The following is a 21,280-nucleotide window of genomic DNA, read 5'->3' on the forward strand; positions in this document are numbered from 1 at the left end:
CCTAATTCACCTTTTATGACACTTAGCATTTTATGCCGGCAATGTTATACAATAAATACCACTAATTTTGACTTTTTATACGGCAAATAAGCGTATGGCCCATCTGTTGGTATACGGGGTTATCCAATAATTGAATCAATACTTGGTACAGAAGCAACTTTAGTCCTCAGGAATAGCAAATTACCACTTTATCGTACTTGTAAATTACAAAGATAAGGCAGTTATAAATATTGTGAGCAAGGGTGGGCTTATCTCTGAAAGAGATCTGAACCGACCAACCAAATACAATGTAAAATAATGTAGTTACAGTATTTCACAACAGACCTTAATGAAAATGTAATAAATATAATTTATTACTAATAATTATGCACCATATATCATCATCTTCATCATGTCAGCAATTATGTGTCCACTGCTGAACACAGTCTCCCCTTGGATGGATTTACCAGTAGTTGCCATACTTGGCAGGCGAATTGATAACCGCAGTTAGGTTTTGGAGATGTTTTAAAAGGGACGCTGTTGCCCATCCCTCTCCTTTAGCCGCCTCTTATGACACGCACAAGAAATGAAGGGGTGGCCTATTCTATACCGGGACCACACTGCAAATAATACAGTATACTGATGTCCAATAGTATCTAATACAAATCAAATATCGATAATTTGATTGAACGTTTTGATTTCTTACTAATTTCATCACGAGAGTTTCTGTATTAACAATTTCATCAAAACTTTGTTATCTTTTTACTAACTTCTATTGAAAAAGTTTACTGATGGTTGCTTTCAGTCAGTTCAACTGTCAGTTAGTTTGTCATTCCAAGAAAACTTACCAATGATATAATCAGGCTCGATGCCCACAGTCCTCAATACATCAGTGAGGCCGATCTGAACTGCCGCGATGCCAATGAACGAGTTTAGGATGTTATCGTAGATTTTTGGGTTGGGCTCTGTGATTATTTTCGTTAAGTTGACGCCTTTGGGTTCTAACGCTTTATGACACCTGTATTAGAAGAAACGTAAGAATTAAAATAAAAAAAGGAAATCAATAACTTTATAAAAATTATCTTATTTTTCGCATATGGGGTCAGCTAAGCCGATGCACGTCGACCCATACAAATCTTTTGTGCTTTCCCCTGCCTTATACCATCATTTCATAGATCCTATGTGTTACCCTAACGATATCCCGCGGTTTAAGATATCTGTAGTCCCCTGGTTCTGGATAAGCCGTTCCCAGTAGACTCATACACATACTTGCCAACGAATCGCAGTTGCACATCAAGTGTTCCATGGATTCCGATTTCTCCCCGCACAGTCTGCACAGTGTGTCCGAAGATAGGCCCATCTTGTGTAGTATATGCCTTATTGGCATATGTCCAGTTAGGGCAACCATAATTATAAACCCATATTATAAAAGTAATTTATTTATTTGTCTATAACGCCCTTTATGTAAAGATAAACCATACTTGCACTTTACCAGAAGCACAAACTTGCACAACACAATCATTGCAACATGCAATTTAATGATTTAGAATGGCGTGAATTTACAGGGTACAGACGAATAACACCTGAGTGCTCAGGAATGGCAACGCATGGGGGGTATCATGGGTGAAACAGTATACTCTGTTATGTCCATGGTACTGCTCATGTCTATAGGCGACGGTTACAACTTTCCATCAGGTGGGCCGTCAGCTTGTTTGTCATTCTAAGTTGTATAAAAAAAACCGACGTCAAAAAGAAGGAAGTTCTCAAGTCGGATGTATTTTTTTATGTTTGTTACCTCATAACTCCTTCAGTTCTAAACTGATTTGGAAAAATCTTTTTTTTTATCCGAGAGAATATACTTACAGATTAGTTCCATACAAATTTTACCAAAATCGATTCAATAGTTTAATTTTTAGACCAAAATAACTGATTTTGTAATAATTGAAGTACGTCTTTTTTGTGAGACAAAAACTTTAATACAGCAGTGGACATACATTGTCATACATTATATAGGCCTCTCCCATGAGGAGGAATTTGCCAGTAAATGTCACGCTTGGCATACGAGTTAGCAGCCGCAGTTAGCTTTTAATGACGTTTTGAGAGGGACGCTGCTTTCAACCAGTAAGTTCCCTTAATCGTCTCTTACGACATCCACGGTAACGGAAAGAGTGGCCCATTCTATACCGGGACTACATGGCAAATAAATATGTAACCAATTAAATACCTAAACAGAGAAGACGATAAAAAAAAATTGTCTGCGAATTAAACGAGTTCCAACTCACCTATTCAGATATAGATTGCTTATTGTCCTATTTCACATTAGCGATCGCTTTAAAGCTATAGTCTGTTCCATAGAATTCAATAAAAATGTAAACAAATAAATATCTGACCCGAGCAAAATATGTTCAAATCAAACATTGATCGAATGATTGATTACCTTTTCATTCAGTATTAAAACAAGCTATATCTAATATCGACAAAATAGTCATACTTGTGTATAGCTGCAGCGAAGACAGGAATCCTCATGAGCTGGGCGGCCATGCCTGCCCACTGAGAGCCCATGCCGGAGTACACGAACCATATGGGACGGCGGATCCCAGAGAAGTACTGCACGTCGCGGACCAGCGGCTCGGTCTTGGAAGGTGTAGAGCCTAGAAGAGAGTTCTAGATCAATCCATCGAATTCTTTCAAATTTCTCATACAGATGGAAAGTAAAACAGCTGTCTTTCAAACGTAAACATTGGCCTTTACTTATCAAATATATAACGTTTGGGGGGAAAGGGATTGTTAGTAATGGAAACTGAGAATCCCATTGTTAGCAATATACCCAACCAGGTCGACCTCCCCACGGTTCCCCCTGGAAACTATCATGGTTAATTCCTGATGAATTCATCATGATAACCTGTTTTGATTCTCATTTTTGGTTCCGTCACGTATCCTGTTAGCGCAAGCGGGGTTACCATACCATTATCACCCATTAAAAAATATATATATAATGTTGAAATGAAGAACCTGATGGAAATGAACGCACATATCCAACTGATGTGGAAAATATTGAAATAAATAATTACATTTTTCTCATCATCAATGTCCAGAGGAGCCCAATACATACTCGTAGATATCGGAGAGGTACCCATGCCTACTATTTACCGCACAATTATGGAAATTCAATTTACTTTAATATTAAAATTCAGGTATGTTGATATGTATGTATGTACTCGTAATTTACTTATAAACGCATTGTGTTCCGAAAATAACTTTAAAATATGTGTAAAAAAATAAAAAGAATTAAATTAAATAAAAAAAATTATATATTTATACCTTTACACCAACTTGACAAATATGTGTGTAACTGTAATACGGTCAACCATCAGGTGGGCCGTATACTTGTTTGCCACTTCAGTGGTATAAAAAAATCATTATAAGAGGCTTAACATCTTTTATAATTTTTCGTAGTATATTCTTTTAGAAAAAAACGTTTATTTCACAAATTAAACATTACAACTACGATTTTGATTTTAATATTTATATTATTAAAATGATAAAAATAAACGCAACGCATGGGGGGTATCATGGGCGAAACAGTATACCCTGTTGTGTCCATGGTATTTCTCATGTCTATAGGCGACAGTTACTACTTTCTATCAGGTGGGCCGTCAGTTTGTTTGTCATTCTGAGTTGCATAAAAAAATATATTCTTTCTTGTAAAGAGCTGAGTAAAAATAAATAAGCAAAGTTACATATATCGACTACCATTCACTACAATACGTACCATTGTACTTGTCCATACATTTTTTAACTCTATTTGCATTTCAATTATGACGAAGGGCTACCTACCGCCGCGTTTCGAATTAATTAGATTTCTTAATGATAAAGTTTATCGGAAATTAAAATAATTAGCATATGTAATTTTGGTTTCGTATTATGCACATAATAAACACGTGTTGAGTCACGTTTTTGGTGAAAACACATTTTAATTGTGTGTTTAATTTATTCTAATTCTATTAATACAATAAAACAGTATGTATTTATTCTTGTGATTCTATTAAAAGAATTAAAAAAAAAGGTAATTTGTTAATTCTATAGAAGGAAAAATAAAGAGTACCTATCAATTTATCGTTTGTGGGGAAAACATATTAGCATCACGAAAATATCTGTAGTAATCAGGGAAAAAATATGTAAAAAAGTCGGCGGCATAAGTACCTCTGCATCTACGTGTCTACCTATTTTGTTAATGGGTGATAATGGAATGGTAACCCCGCCTGCGCTATCGGTTTACGCTGGAGGAGCACCAGTGAGAGATGATAGGCGAAAATGAAACTGGTCAGTTAGCCCATCCTGATGAATTTCACAAGAGTTAACCAAGATAGTTTCCAGAGGAAACCACGTGGAGGTCAACCTGATAGGGTATATTTCTAGTAATGGAGCTATTAGATCTACCTGTTTCTGCGGCTAAGCAGTTGTGCTCGCTTTTTTTATTACTACTCGTAGATGGGTTTACCCTTAATCTTACTTCACCTGATGTTAAATGATGGTAAGATCTAGGATGAAGTGCACTTCATCCAAAAAATACTTCTTCACCATTAACTTGAAGAGTTCATCGTTTTTATGACAACCGATCATGCAGCTCGCAACATCCAAGAAATTGTAAGTTTGTTGCTGGCCTTTTAAGAAGCAATATTTTTTTTTAAGGTTCAATGTCGTATTTGAGGGGTGGAAGGGATTGTTGGCAATGCGGACTGCCAGTCACATTGTTAACAATATACCCTGTCAGGTTAACCTCCACGTGATTCCCCCTAGAAACCATCGTGCTGAATTTCAGATGTATTCATCACGATGAGCTAACTGACCTGCCTTTACATTCTCATCTATCATCCCTTTTTGGTGCCTCGCCAGCGTATACCGTTAGTGCAGACGGGGTTATCATTCCATTATCATCAATTAAAAAAAAAATTGCATCTGTTTTGGTTTTAACGGTGAGATATTGTAATGAAATTACAGAATATGAAAGCTCATTTTAGCTCTTAAAAATAGCAAAGTACGAAGAGTATTCTATTATATTCAGGGTTACCATTTAATTTGCATCCAAAAATATCAGCACCATCAATAACATGTCAAATATGCTTACCTAATAAGGTGAATCCTCTCACAACATGACCAACGATATCTTCGTCGTGGATAGCATGTAAGAGTCTAACTTGCTCCACATCCACCGGCTTCGACTCGAGCTCGTCTAATATCTTGGCTACAGCCGACTCAGTCCGACCAGAAGCACAGACTAAGCGGGGCAAGTCATCGGCTGGGAGACTGTTGTTGATCTAATTGGTAATAAATAGGAAATTAATTTTGAGAAAAAATAAATTTATAATACACGCTACATAATCACACCAAACACCTGGTTCTTTACTAGGATACCCTGTGTGATCAGTGAACATCTGGGAGTAAAATCCAGAACATCCAGACCTGGGTCTAGATTAATAGAATTGATATTATAAATACAAAAGATTATACGAGTGGTTGGATGACTGGATCGATAGATAAATGCAATTAACTTACCTTTTCACGAGCCATATTCTGTAAGAGTATATGAGCGTTTGCTCCACCAAAACCAAAACTGCTAATACCCGACATGCCCTTGTTCCATGGTTGTTTCTCTGTGATAACCTGAAGACGACCTTCAGCCAATGCGGCGACACCCTCCCGAGGTGATTTATAATTTAGATTTGGTGGGATTAATCCTGTGTTATATGCAATGCACATCTAGAAACAAAATGTATAAAATTATTTTTCAAGCATTAAAGTAATAGTTTTCCATGAAAATAAATTAATTTCATTATGTAGAGACTGCTTTACATTTGCCATTTGCCTCATTATAATATACTCAGCAAATTCAAGTCTAATGAATGTTGCATTCTCCGCAAACAACAACTAATTATACTATGTATCTATTCAGTTTAGATTTGGGAACTCCTAACTGACGGACAAAACTACTGAAAATAATAAACAAAGAAATAAGATCGACATTTTCAAATATTCTTCTCCTAAAGAGATAAAAAACAGATTGAATGTTTGTATCAATTTTGATATTGAAAATTTTTAATTTCCTATTCATAATAATCCTAATGGACTTAATTGAAAAAAAAATACCTTTGCAATCGAGCAAAGTCCAGAGGCGGGTTCAGTGTGACCTAAATTGGACTTGACGGAGCCGATCATGAGTGGTTCCGAACGGCCGGTACAGAAGATCTCGTCGATTGCTACCAACTCTTCTGGATCACCGACACGAGTTCCTGGAGAAAGAAGATTTATTAAGGGTTTGATACATTAGCTGGATTTATATAAAACATATTTTAAGACGAATAAAATTAAATTTTTACTAAATATTTAATAAGTTACTAACGATAAATTCCGATACACATCCAGACCTAATATTAAAGTTGTATATAAAATAAATAAAAATATGCCACATCTATACAGAGAGTACATATGCGACAAAGATAAAAGAATGCTGATTAGCTTGCCTGTAGCAGCGAATTTGTAAAATTAATCTAAATGAACTAGAAAAAGAAGAAAAATTTTAAATTATAAAACCCAGTATGTTTGGGCTAAAAGATGAATTTTCTTTTAAACGTACAGAATTAATCCCGAATGTAATCGTAACGAAAGAATGCTTTTAGAATGTTCATAAAGTGCTTTCAATGATTTAGTAGCAAAATTAGGATTCGCACAGTTGGACTTTTTACATTCAACACTTCTTTGAGCGAACCAGTCCTTTTATATCGATACTACTACTACTCCTGAGAAGGTATAGACTTTCTAGACTGCTTTTGCTGCTCACGAAGATCTCTATCGTAGTATACGGAACGACGATTATAACCTCCAAACCTTCAAAATCTGATGCAAGTCGTAGTTAATTTTAAGTGAAAGAATTTATTAAGCAATGTGAATGTGAAATTAAAAAGCTGAGATTCGTTCTGGAGATCACTGAATCGCAATCAAATATTGTCCGACTAAATTGTCATTGACTCTATCTAAAGGGACCTCGACCAAACGCAAGAGATATTATCGAAGAATTTTTTAGTTTAGGTTTTATGGTCAAAACACAATGCTTCGTACACATCGAGTTGGACAACAGCTACTGATCCTATTTTTTACATTTATATAATAAGAATAATAATAAATGCCACTTAATTACTCCAATCGCTTTATCTTCTAATAATGATACCCTATGTTATGAGAAACTAAGCAATATAAATTATACAATGTTTCAGAAATGAAAACAAAAATTTAATAAACCTGCAGCAAGCAACTAGCAGAAACTATTTCACGCCACCCAAATGATAGTGATTCTACCTGCAAAGGTAATGGTAGTGTACAACAAAGTGAAAAATACTCGTGCAATTGTTATCTTGGCGCTCATTTAATTTTGCATAGAGCAGAGCATAAACGCGGAAGGGAACGAGCCACAGAGCAAACTGAACTAATTGCCAGTGGTTTGCGAAATGTTGAGCGTTGTTCTGACACAATAAAGTTGGAGTTTTTATTGAAAATGCACAAATATTTAAGCGAACTTTAGACACTATGAAATTAGTAAGCTTTATTTTAATTTACATTCAAAATTGAGGTTTTAGCACAATATTAATAGTAGGTACTGAACCAACCCCTCTCAAATACACGTCAGCATTACAATTTTTCCCCCAGCGCTAATCGTAATAGACACACATATTGTCACATGTACAGATGTAAATTTTTTCTGTAGTTGTGAAAAACAGAGCGCGGCGTTTTTGTATGAAGTGCCCGATTTTAGTAGAGTTAAATCATATAAGAATTTTCACCAGAGGGAGACTTAGTACAAGCCCCTTTTAAAACATCTCTAAAAGCCTAACTGCGGTTGCTAAACCGCCTGCCAAACGTGGCAACTACTGGCAAAACTACCCTTATGTGGACGGCCTGTTTCCAGTAGTGGACCGTTAACGGCTAAAATAAAGACCGTCAACTCGTTAAATTTTTCAAGTTTTTTAGCAGTTCTTTTCAGACAAAATTACTACCTAAAATGATAAAAAAGAACAAAAAAGATTTTGGACTCATTTGTTTTATTATCATAAACTCTTTACAAAGCATTATGCTTTGTAAAGAGTTTATGATAATAAACTCTAAACTGACAAGAATCTAATGATAAAGTCATCGGATTTAGACATTAGATTTATTGGCATATTTTAATATGATCTTTTATATTAATTAATTCAGCCAAAGCCATAAGATACGCTTAGTTTATAATACAATATATTTTTTAATATACGATATTTCGTAGATTAAGTAACTTCTAAAGATAATATCTTTCTGATGTATTATTAATTGAGATTGTTTCTTTATTCAGTTTAACAAAACAAGAATGTTTTTGAGATCAAAAAGAAACTGCTTATTAAAATTATTGTTTATTTTATTCGTCATTCTTTATTAACTTGCGTTGGAAAGATAACATTAGGAAATTAGGTTCTAGATGAGAATAATTTTCTTGTGACCTTTTCTTGTGACCTTTTCTTGTTTTTTTTTTCTTGTTTTTGTCCTACCATACCAACTCGTCTCGTCATTGAGTGTAAAATAATTGTATATATTATACCCTGTAAATTTACTGCCCACCCTTCTACCGAAAAACATACAAACAAACTGCTTCATGGTAGAAACACGAATGGAACAGAGGTGCCCAAGCAAACGACTTTTGTAAAGTCTTCCTCTGGTTGATATATATATATTAACTTACCCTTCAAGTATCCTGAGGAAAGACCAAGCCTAAAGCGTGATGAATTTAAAATACATACCTGTACCATGGGCTTCGACGAACTCCAAACTTGACGGAGAAATGGAACATTCTTCATAGAACTCTCTCAGAAGTAACTTCTGGATGTTACCGGCTGGGTATGTGATGCCTTGTTCTTTGTATCCATCGCAGTTCGTTTTAGCGTGTAGCACTTGAGCGTACACTCTGCAGAAGATATATAGAGGATGAAATCAAAGTTATAGCTATACGTAAAATTAGGAATCTGTATGATCCGTTACAGAATTTCGTGAATATAAAAATTTTAAATTTGACAAAGTAAATTTAAGTTCCCATCTTTGCTATCTTTGACGATTGTATGACAAGTCATTTATTAAACTACCATCACCTAATATATATACAATTTTATATTAATATACCCACAACATATTTCTTTGGTGAAAGATCAAATGACACCTGACATTAATATTCTTTTAAAGAAGTGTTCTACCCTAAGTTCTACCAGTTAAACCAAAGATTACGCCTTGTTCTTAAAATGAAACTGATATTTTTAAATGAGAACAGTCAATGAAAAATAACAAAATTTCTCTCTTACTGACATAACAGCTGGTGTTGTACTAATAGAGAAGTTTTTGAACGTTCTACAAATTTTTAAACGTCTTTTAACTCATGTTTTTTTTTTTGGAAAAAATTAAAATTTTTCTCTGGTGGAACACTTCTTCGGTGAAGACTTCGATTACAGATTTTCGACAATTTTACGAAGTGAATATATTAAAGTTTATTAAAATATAAAACTATACCTTCTAGAATCCTTGGCTTTCTGCAAGAAGCAAACAGCAATCGATTCAGAACGGGCATAACCATTGGCGTTTTTGTCGAAACTCTTGCATCGACCGTCAGGGGACAACACGCCCAATCTGCAACAAATGGTGTATTTTATGCAACGCTTAGCAAAATATTAGTGATATTCCTTTCGCAAAATTAATAAGTTTTTACTTTTTTTTATATCTTGGAGCACTTCTTTTATAAAATATGCTTGTAGTATAATAAAAACAAACGGTACTAACAACTTCTCTGTTTTGTCAATCTACTTGATTAGTTAATTTATGTTTTGTATGATTCAAAATAAGTAATTTTGATGACTTAATCTATGTTTTGAGCTATCTTTTTTTTTTTTTTTTTTCTTTATACCTATATGCAAACTAATAGTAGTTTAGTTTTTTTTTCCTTATATTCTTCCGGAAAGTTCGTATAAAAGTGTTCTTGCGAGAAAGAGGAGTGGGGAGGCCAGGTAAGCGCAGGACCCCTTCCTTATGTCCCTAACAATGCTTCAGTTCTGGTCTGACCGCCGTGCGGTGCGAACTGGCTTGTCACGCCATCTGTGAAGTTACCTCTTAACGAAACCCCGTCGGCATGGAGCCCGCTTCCGTTATATATAGTTTCTCTCGAAACTCGGCAAGAATGGCCGTGAAATTTTTGCCGATCTGAATATGGGGATGATGCTGTACCGTCCACAAGTGGCTAAAAAGATTCAGAGAGGGCCGAGAAAGCGTTATGACCCACGTTCAGGACGTCCTTCCACTTCACATTCCGACGAATTCGTCCCTCCAGGCCAGACAGTTGATGGAAAATTCTACGTTTTATACGAGTTCGTTGGCGCGAGAGGGGCGTTGGATTCTTCACCACGACAATGCCCCTGCCCACACCTCTCTTGTTGTTTTTTTATAAAATTCCAATGACCGAAACCCCCCCTATTCGCCGGATTTGGCCCCGTGTGACTTCTTCTTGTTCCCAAAAACCAAATTGGTACTTCGGGGGCGGCATTTGGGGGACATAAATGAGATAAAAAAAGCTACGACGGGGCAGCTGAGAAACCTACAACCAGAGGAGCCTTCTCACAGTGGAAACGGCGTTGGCACAAGTGCATTATGTCACAGGGGGAGTACTTTGAAGGGGATAAAATTTCCGGACAAACCTCGTATACAAACTAGATCCTTAATTTATGAATTAATATTTATCTGTAAAAGTTTATAGTTTGCTTCATCTACAAAGCTTTTTCTATATTTTGTTATTTTTTTTATATATATATAACAATTACCGTATTTTATATAATGTTCAACAAACATTTACATACCTAGAAAACTGTAGCGATACGAAGGGGTGGAGACATAGGTTGGAGCCGCCAACCAAAGCAGCTTCGCAGTGACCGTCACGGATGGCTCTGAAGGCGTGTTCCAGGGCATATAAGGAGCTGGAGCAAGCTGAGTCTACAGTGTAGGAAGGACCGGTCACTCCAAGCCAATAGGAGATACGGTTGGCTAACATAGCACGGGAACACCTGCAGGCAATATATATCCCTTATCATATTTATGCAGTATTAATTAAAATAACCCATTCCTGACAATAATGTTGTTATTAAGGAATGGGTAGTAATTATAGTAGTAGTTAGTAGAATGGTAGAGAGTTAAAAAAGATTTCTTTTTCCTAGAAAAAAAAATAATATTATTAAGAACTGAAACAAAAAAATTAAAATTTTCGATAAAAAACAACCTGCTCATTCCTTTCGTACATTTTTTCCATAGTCATGTTTCTGTGTGTATGTATTATTAAATAATTAAAAAAAAATTTATAAATCAAATTACTTTTGAATCTTTTAGTATGGAGTAAACTATGTTTGTAAATGAAAAATTATTAAACGAAACAGTGTGTCGTGTCTAATTCCGTTCTTTATGAATTATTTATTTATTTCATCTTTCATCTCTCAATACACTGTAGGAAAGCATCAGTTTACAATCTAACATATAATGATATAATAACATGGGGGGTATCCAAGACTCTGTTATAGCATGGTATAGGAAGAGTACTTTCCAATAATTCATATATTAAAAACAATTAAATGGAATAATATTTATATAATTTAACAATAATGGAAATAATATTAGATTTTATATCACTGAACACAAACAATTCGTGATCAATTGATAGATAGATAGGAGAAACTTACCCAGTTATACCGAAGCCATTCACCTGCATCTTCTCGTAGAACCATGTCTTTTCCGATTCAGAGAAGCAAGCACCAACAAACACACCAGTTTTGGTATTTTTCAGTTCTTTCGGATTTACACCTGGTAACAATTGTAAATAAAAATGTTATGTAATGAAACAGGGTCCCTACTTTAGGCCTTAATGATGAAAGACCGAATGACGTATCGAAAACTTTTCGGTTCGTTTCATCAAAAGCTCCAAAAACCGATTGACCGTCCTATTGTTTAATTGAAACATAGTTTGTTTAAAATCTAGCTGTAAAATAAATAACTATGTATGAGATATAGAATCTTATATTAGAGTTTGCATCGAAATCCGATGAACACCCAATTAATTGAATTCGCTGACTTTCAAAACCCAGAAACACTGTTGTGTACAATAATTCATCAAAGATAACGCCAAAATTGATTACAATTTCTTAAATAATATATAATAAATTAAAAATAAATTTTACACAATTTTATAAACTTTGTGTAAACAATGATATAGGGTAGCTTTGTAAATGTGTAATCCTTAAATATTTTTAAGGTACGATTGTTAATCGGCTTAATCAAATAATTTCTAACATGATCAAATCTGTTTAAAACGAATCTATACTCGCATAGACTGCGTGCGAAGAGTCCCTTATCTGGAAATCCATTAAAACTTTCCTCTGTCGGAGTAATTATAACTCAATATTGTCATTGCGACCGTTTTGGACGCTACCCGTATTTAAATTTTGTTCATTTCGTATTCAGAGTTTATTGATGTTGTAATCTTTTGACTTTTATTCCGAACTTCGTAGCGTTTTGATTTTGAATTTATATCATATATTTTGTTTTAGGAAAACTAACCAACTAGACTAGGTGTCGGCAACCTTTTGAGTCGGAAGAGTCAAAAATTATAATTTACAAAATTTCAAAGTCTCTAAAGAGCCACAAAAGATTTTTTTGCCAACAATAAATAGTATGTGCATGAATAAAGTTTACCTTAAAATGAAAGGTCGACTCCTTGGTGGGCGGTCGCACCGTCGACCTTTCATCGACCTTTGTGTAGTGACGAATTTTATATTATTAATGTTATTTGTCACTTTTATTCAGACTGAGATTTAAACATAAAAGAAACAGTCCATCTTTAACTAAACTTAGAGTTTATTTTAAACTCTTCACGGCTCTGGAACTCCCTAATTCCATCAAGAGACTCCCGACTAAACCATCTTTAAAAAACGTAAAACTGTAAAACGTTTATATTCACTTTTATGATTTATCCGTGCAGTAAGTACCATCTATTAATCTTATCTTTGTGTATAATATTTATTGCTCTCAGCAATAAGACCTCCTTACTGTACTTATACAATTGTATCATTATATTTATTAATTGTCTTGTTTATTTCCTATATTGTATAATGCAAATAAAGTATACTCAATCATTCATTCATATATCCTATATATGTATACAGATATTTGTTATTTATATATATTTATTTGTTTATATATGTCAAATTTAATATGTATGTATATCAATTATTACTAATACCGCATTCATGTATTCTGACAGTTCCTTAAGGTTGACTAAGAGAGAATATTTTTAGCATTAAGTCCGCCTTGTAAACATACATTTAATAATGAATGAATAAATAAAACAAATAAAAGACAAAACAACCTAATAATTAAAATAGTTTTATGAGTGGTTTAATGTTTTTATGAATAATGGGATTAGAGGAGGACCAGAAGGAGACTTGGTACAAAAGTCGATTGCTTGGGTACCTCTGTCCCATTCGTGTTTCAACCGTGAAGCAGTTGGGTTTGCATGGCTGTGTTTCAGTTTGAAGAGTGGGATATGGCGTGAATTTACTGGGTACAGAGGAATAACACCTGAGTCCTCAGGAATGGCAACGCATGGGGGGTATCATGGGTGAAACAATATAACTCTGTTATGTCCATGGTACTGCTCATGTCTATAGGCGACGGTTACCACTTTCCATCAGGTGAGCCGTCAGCTTGATTGCCATTCTAAGTTGTATAAAAAAAATAATGGGATTATATTAATAAAACTATTTTAATAAAACTTTACATAAATAAATATGTTTTACTACACATACCATCATTAGTAATTAGTAGAATAGTGTACATCGAATAATATTAACGTTCTGAATATTCTACGAAGCAGAAACATTGTCACTATTCTCGAAGCATGTAAGTAATGTCTCTATAGATATTGTTCCAGTTTAAATGCTCTATTCAATTTCAAGTTTAGCTGTATGAAGCTCAACGCCAGGTGACGTGACAATACTATTGTAATTTATTGTAATAACTAATATATATATATATATATATATTAGTTATTATATATATATATCTGGAAATTCAATAATATATTTTTAGAATCCCCAAACCTTTAAAGGAGCAATCCGCTCCTTTTATAACCTTAAAAGTAATGTCGCGGTAATAGAAGGTGCCAAATGAGTGTAACAAATTTAATTTGACCAAAAGCCCCAGATTTTTTGATCGGACAAATTGCCTCATTACGTACAAAGAAAGTGAGTGGCGTTGCTCTAAATTCTGTTCTACGCTGAGTATTAATTACACCGAACTGTAATGCTACTGTGCTATGTAGGGAAGAAATGAATTGTCAGTAATTGTCAACTAACAGCCTGACAGTCGACCTGATAGGGTATATTGCTAGCAATGAGTTAACAATATACCCTCGATCGATCTTCACACAGTTCTGGAAATAACTGTGATAATTATTTGTGAAATTTGTTACGATGGGCTAACGGACCTGCTTTTATCATCTCCTATTATCTCTCACTTGTGCTCCGTCAGCGCATATCGATAGATTACCATTCAATTAAAAACTATACAATGTAAAATAATAAGATATAGATAGATACTTTTTATTGTTTCCTCCAAAAGATTACAATATTAAACTTATTATAAATATAAACAATTACAAGAAATAATCACAATGAGAAAACAATGGGCGACCTTATCGCTAAAAGCGATCTATTCCAGGCAACCTTTGGATAGAGAGGAGTAATATGTATCAAACAATCACATCAATGTGATTCTGACTGAGTGAAAAAGACTGGGGTATGAGCCATTATACAGCCTGAGCATGCACAGACGTAAACTCCTTTGAAACTGCACTGTACACGACTATTAAGGTTCTAACGTGTGATTAGCAACATATCTGTGTTGCCAATTCTAAACCGATTTTCACTATTATTTTTGCAATCTTTGTGGTTTAATTTCTTTTTTAATTTTGCAGCAATTTATGCTGCCTTTATTTTTACGGATAAAAAAATTGCTTACTGGTGAAATAAAATCTATACTTAAAAAAGCTACACTTACAATATCTGCGAAACAAAAAAGTTAAACTTATTTAATTTATTAGGAGACATTCTGAATTCAAATGAATAAGGGACACAAAGACTGTTATGTTATTATTGAGTAAACAAGATGAAATACATAATATTTTCAACCGATTTCAAAAAGAAGAACGTTCTCAATTCAGTTGCATTGTTGTTTAAGTTTGTTACCTCATAACTCCATCAGTTATAAACCGATTTGGAAAATTCTTTTTTATCTAAAAGGATATACTTACAAATTAATTAATTACATAGAAATGTTATCTATCAAAAACAGTTCAGTAGTTTTTAGTTTTTAAATCAAAATAACTGCATTTGCTACAATTGAAATGTTTTTTTTTTTGTTTTAGAACATAATTTTAATTGTTAATTTATGTAATTACGGTAATATGTAATATTATTTAACCAAACCCACGAGCGTCCAAAAGAACAGCTATATCTTTTATAAATATTTGGTGACTGTGTAATAGGAGGAAATTTGATCGAAATTATGTCGATAGCATTTATTAAACGGATGGGTAAAAACAAAACGACGCTATTTTTTTTTAAATGAATTCTCTTCTACATTTTAGCGATGGCTAATGCTTTCGTATTTAGGTACTTATTGGTGATATTGGATTGTATTATTTCATTATACTTTTTTACTTTTGAAAAAAGTATCGTAATGTAATGTACGACGTGAAATTATTCAATTTATCATTGTTATCACTGTCTTTATTCCATTATTTAAATCAAGAGTTACATATTTTTTTTTTCTATTATTTTCTTTAGAAAGTTTTACATGTATTAGATTAGCAATTCTAACAGTGATATTCAAGAAATATTTACAATTATATTATCTTTTCAATGTCACGTGATTATTACTAATATTGTACTTAGATATATAATCTAAGTACAATGTATATATATATATATATATATATATATATATATATAGAGAGATAGAGAGAGAGAGAGAGAGAGAGAGAAAAGCAGGTCAACTCTTTCATACAATTGTAGGTGACAAATAATTATGAGTGATTTCCTTTAACTTTTATATTTATTATGTCTTATAATTTCTGCATCTTTCTAATGCGTAAATAGTAATTTTATTTATCAAATAATACGTCAAGATACATTGTATGGGTAAGTATATAGAACAATTTGACAATAAGCTGACAAAAATTTTACCCATTTTTGAGATTGAATGTTCTATCTATATAAACTAAAGTGTATATATATATATACTTTAGAATACACTATATATATATATATATATATATATATATATATATATATATATATATATATATATATATATATATATATATATATATATATATATATATATATATATATACCTGAAGATATAAATATACACCAACATATAGAATATGCAAACTCACCAGCATCAATAACAGCCTCATATGCCTTCTCCAAAAGAATCCTGCACATGGGATCCATGGTGTGGGCTTGCTTGTAGTGGACCCCGAAGAAGGAGGCGTCGAACTTGTTCACATTGTTGATCTTCCCAGTACGTTGCGGGATTTCGGGGTGAGTCATATTCCAGCGTCGATTATCATCCGAGATTAAATCCACCTAGCGAATTATTTATTTATTTCATTTATATATTTATTAAATACAAGAAATTTACAACAGCGAGTACATTGGAGCCCGCACTAGGCGAACCTGTATCGCGGGATTCCATAAGAGATTACTAACACACGGTGATTTACAAATATAAATTATAAATTATTGATTAAATTTGTAAAATGCATATCATTTGTTTATAATAATAAAGTGTCTAATAAATTTATTTTTAAAGAAAAGTCTACGAATAATAATGTGTATGATAGAACAAGATAGATAGACAACAAGGAAGTCCATACCCACTTTTTTGGCGGAACACGGGAGTAAATAAAGTGCGTAATATTATACGTATATATTGTTCATAAATAAAATAATTTGATCTGAATGTGAAATATTTTATTAAAAATTAATAATAATTATTATTAATATTATTTAATTAATTTGCAAGTAGTTGCCACGATTGGCAGGCGAGTTGGCAACTGCAGTTAGGCTTTGGTGTTGTTTTAAGAGAGACACTGCAGCCCACCTTTCGACTATTAAATGCCCTTAGTCGCCTCTTACAGTACCCGATGGAAAGATACGGGTAGCCCATTCTATCTCGGGGGCAAACGGCTATAACAAAATAGAATTCGGGTTTTTTCCCCAAAGGATTATTATTTTGGCTACGGTAAGTCCGTATACCATTAGACTGGCCGTATACTTGTTTGCCATCCTAGTAGTATAAAAGAAAATAGTTTATATTACCTTATTGAAGAGATTCTCCTGCAGGTGCATCATTGAATCGGAGTCCGGGAAGTACCCAGATATACCGGTGATGCAGACTTCCTCACCAGGAGGCGGGTGGGACAGCCGGTGCCCTGACGTTAGTCTATCCTCAGCAACATATGTAGGCGCCATCTACATACAATAAATGTATTAACAATAATAAAACATCAGTTGAAATTCTACCAATTTCAAGACACTTTTTAAAGTTTAGATCCATTTAATAATTTATTACTTCTTTTTTTACACCACAAAGGTGGTGAACAAGCTAACAGCCCAACTGATGGTAAACAGTCACTGTAGCTTATAGACGCTTGTAACATTAGGGGTGTCACGTGCGCTTTGGCGACCCTGAAGAAACCTTAGAACCCCATACTGTTGTCTCTAGGGAAAACCTCGTTGTAACCATTCAAATGTCAACATACTTTTTTATTTTTCTAAAAATGGCAAAAGCCAATATTTTTTATACCACAAAGGTAGCAAACAATTTACAGGGCACAGAGGAATACCAGCTGAGTCCTCAGGAATGGCAACACATGGGGGGTATCATGGGCGAAACAGTATACTCTGTTATGTTCATGGTACTGCTCATGTCTATAGGCGACGGTTACTATTTTCTATTAGGTAGGCCGTCAGCTTGTTTGCCATTCTAAGTAGTATAAAAAAAAACAAGCATACAGCCCATCTGATGGTAAATAACAACTGTAGTCCATGGACGCCTGCAACACTATGGCTGTCACTTGCGCGTTGCCAACTACGAAAAAACTATCAATCTATCAAAAAACTTTAATTTTCATCTGGTGGAAAGTGGTCACCGTCGCCTGTAAACATGAACAGTATCGTGTATTCACTAAACCGTATACAGTACAGTACAGTAACCGTTTACCATCAGTCGGGCTGTATGCTTGCTTGCTACCTTCTTCATATAAAAAAAAATCTATACTTGAACACACTGCGACTCTCATGATACCCTTCATGCATTGCCATTCCTGAGGACTAAGGTGTTATTGCTCCTTACAATAAAACATCAATCATTATCAGCTCAGCACATATCAGCCTTTAACTGTCCACTGCTGAACATAAGCCTCCCTCTAGGGGGGAGGGGTCCAGTAGTTGCCACGCTCCGCCGGTGGATTGGCAACCACAGTTAAGCTTTAGAGATGTTTTAAAAGGGACGCTGCTGCCCATCCCTCGGCCTCCCTTAGTCGCCTCTTACGACACCCACGGTAAAGGAAGGGGTGGACTATTCTATGCCGGGACCACACGGAATAAAAAACATCAATAGTTAAGGTTTAGGTTTACTGTTATTTGGCCTAAATTAACCTAATCTAACAATTATTTTATCAAATCCAGATAGAAGGCAACGGATGTCTTAGATCAGCGGTTCTTAACCTCAGGTCGTGACCTAAATTCGGGTCGCAGGCGGTATTGTAATGGATCGCAGGAATTCTCCAAATGACATTATAAGAAATGGTGAAATTTAATTTAATTTCTTTTTTTTTTTTCATAATATTTTTTTTTTTACTTTATTTTAAATATTTAATTTTTATGACAGTTTAATTTTGGCAAACTTTTAGTCAACCTTATTATTTTATTATCATCAGAAGACAAAACATTCATTTTAAAATTGAAAACTAAACTTTAAAATTACGGAACCATACAAAGCAAAACCAGAGGGAGACTTTGTACAAAAGTCGATTGCTTGGATACCTCTGTCCCATTCGTGTTTCAACCATGAAGCAGTGTGTTTGCATGGCTATGTTTCGGTTTGAAGGGTGGGATATGGCATGCATTTACAGGGTACAGAGGAATAACAGCTGAATCGTCAGGAATGGCAACGCATAGGGGGTATCAAGGACGAAACAGTATACTCTGTTATGTCCATGGTACTGCTCATGTCTATAGGCGACGGTTACCATTTTCCATCAGGTGAGCTGTCAGCTTGTTTGCCATTCTAAGTTGCATAAAAAAAACATTGCAGTACTATAAAAATAGCATAATATAACCCTATACAATAATAGTATATTCCGTATAAGTTTAAAAATTTACAATAAATTTTCACGATGTATAAAAGATATATCCAAAATCATGTAGATATATCCAAAAAAGAATCCGTCCCATTCGTGTTTCAACCGTGAAACAGTTGTGTTTGCACGGTTGTGTTTCGGTTTGAAGGGTGGGATATGGCGTGAATTTACAGGGTACAGAGGAATTAACACCTGTGTCCTTAGGAATAGCAACGCATGGAAGGTATCATGGGCGAAACAGTATACTGTGTTATGTCCATGATACTGTTCATCTCACGATTGATAATACGCGACAATTGTATACTCCTTGAAAATACCTATGACAGTTGTCTCGTTTTATACACAATTGTTATAATAATGTAGTTCTTGACTAGCAATTGTCATTTTATATGTACTATTGTATTCGTTTAAAAATAATATGAACACTTAAATTCTCATACTTGAGTGACGAGTACTCGATAGTCTTTTCTTCTATTCCAGTTTAAAATATAGATAATAATCTATGACGATACATCATGTCGTAAACAATTTTTATATATATATATATATATATATTTTTTATATATATATATATATATATATATATATATATATATATATATATATATATATACAACTTAGAATGGCAAACAAGCTGACGGCCTACCTGATGGAAAGTGGTTACAAGTTAATTTTTTATAATTATATACGAATGTGAAATATCAAATAATACGCGATCTTTAGCTGAATGAATTATAACCCACACAATCATAATGTTTGATATCATAGCGAACTTTTTATTGTGAGAAACAATATAAAGCAGAGGAGACTTTGTACAAAAGTCGATTGCTTGGGTATCTCTGTCCCACTCGTGTTTTAACCGTGAAGCAGTTGTGTTTGCATGGCTGTGTTTCATAATTTATACAGAGGAATAAGAGTCCTCAGGAATGGCAACGCATGGGGGGTATCATGGACGAAACAGTATACTCTGTTATGTCCATGGTATGCTCATGTCTAGGGCGAGGTACAATGATATATTAGGTGGGCCGTCAGCTTGTTTGCCATTCTAAGTTGTATAAAAAAAAAAACTTAATTTATAATAGATCTAAATCGAAATAACCACTAGGTATCATGTCGTGTAGAGAGGTCAAAGATATTGCTTGGCTAAAAGAGAATACATGAAATAGTTGCCCCCGACAAGAGAAAACTCTTAAATAAAAAAAATAAACTTATTATAAATTTAGTTTATAATGTTTTATAAAACAGTAATTTCGCAATTCTATCAAATTACAATATTATTTTAAAAGATAGATTTAAAGAATAAGTGCTATAGAATCGACCCCATCATCCAATAAGAAGATATATATAATAAGAGGAATATAAGCTATATGCTTAGATTGTATATCTATATATGTAATATATAAAGAGAGGTAGCATTTGTATAGAGTCATACAAATGCTAAGAGAAAAGCGACTCAACTTTTATTACAATTTTGCGTGACAATTAGTTACGTTTCCTTTATAACTTCTATGTTTATATTGTCTTATAATTTTTGCATCTTTTTAATAAGTAAAAACTCATTTTATTTATTAAACAAATATAGACAGGTCAAGATAAATTGTGTGTGTAAGTATATAGAATACTAATAAAAAAACGAGTCAGCTAATTTGACAATTTGAAGCTGACAGAAAATTAACCCGTTTTTGAGACTCGATGCTCCATCTATATAAATTAAAGCTGTATGTTATTTTTGAAAATTCTATCTTCACTTACGAAACCGTACCGAATAGTAGG

At 33.9% G+C, this 21,280-nt stretch overlaps 1 protein-coding gene across 1 annotated transcript in view; it reads right to left on the reverse strand.

The window, feature by feature from the left end:
- The window catches only part of LOC113514967 (fatty acid synthase-like), a 49,039-nt gene that overhangs the window by 27,636 nt on the left and 123 nt on the right, over window positions 1-21,280 (reverse strand). The window contains exons 2-12 of the mRNA XM_031908453.2: window positions 17,463-17,615; window positions 16,535-16,727; window positions 11,760-11,880; window positions 10,890-11,093; window positions 9,556-9,672; window positions 8,799-8,962; window positions 6,127-6,269; window positions 5,536-5,739; window positions 5,108-5,297; window positions 2,471-2,630; window positions 828-997 (exon numbers count right to left, since the gene is read on the reverse strand). Coding sequence (XP_031764313.2) covers window positions 828-997; window positions 2,471-2,630; window positions 5,108-5,297; window positions 5,536-5,739; window positions 6,127-6,269; window positions 8,799-8,962; window positions 9,556-9,672; window positions 10,890-11,093; window positions 11,760-11,880; window positions 16,535-16,727; window positions 17,463-17,615 — 1,819 coding nt within the window. The remainder of the gene's footprint in view (window positions 1-827; window positions 998-2,470; window positions 2,631-5,107; window positions 5,298-5,535; window positions 5,740-6,126; window positions 6,270-8,798; window positions 8,963-9,555; window positions 9,673-10,889; window positions 11,094-11,759; window positions 11,881-16,534; window positions 16,728-17,462; window positions 17,616-21,280) is intronic.

This window comes from Galleria mellonella, unplaced genomic scaffold, assembly GCF_026898425.1.
Source record: "Galleria mellonella isolate WM207_F2 unplaced genomic scaffold, CSIRO_AGI_GalMel_v1 utg312, whole genome shotgun sequence".
In the NCBI taxonomy this organism is placed as follows: Eukaryota; Metazoa; Arthropoda; class Insecta; order Lepidoptera; family Pyralidae; genus Galleria; species Galleria mellonella.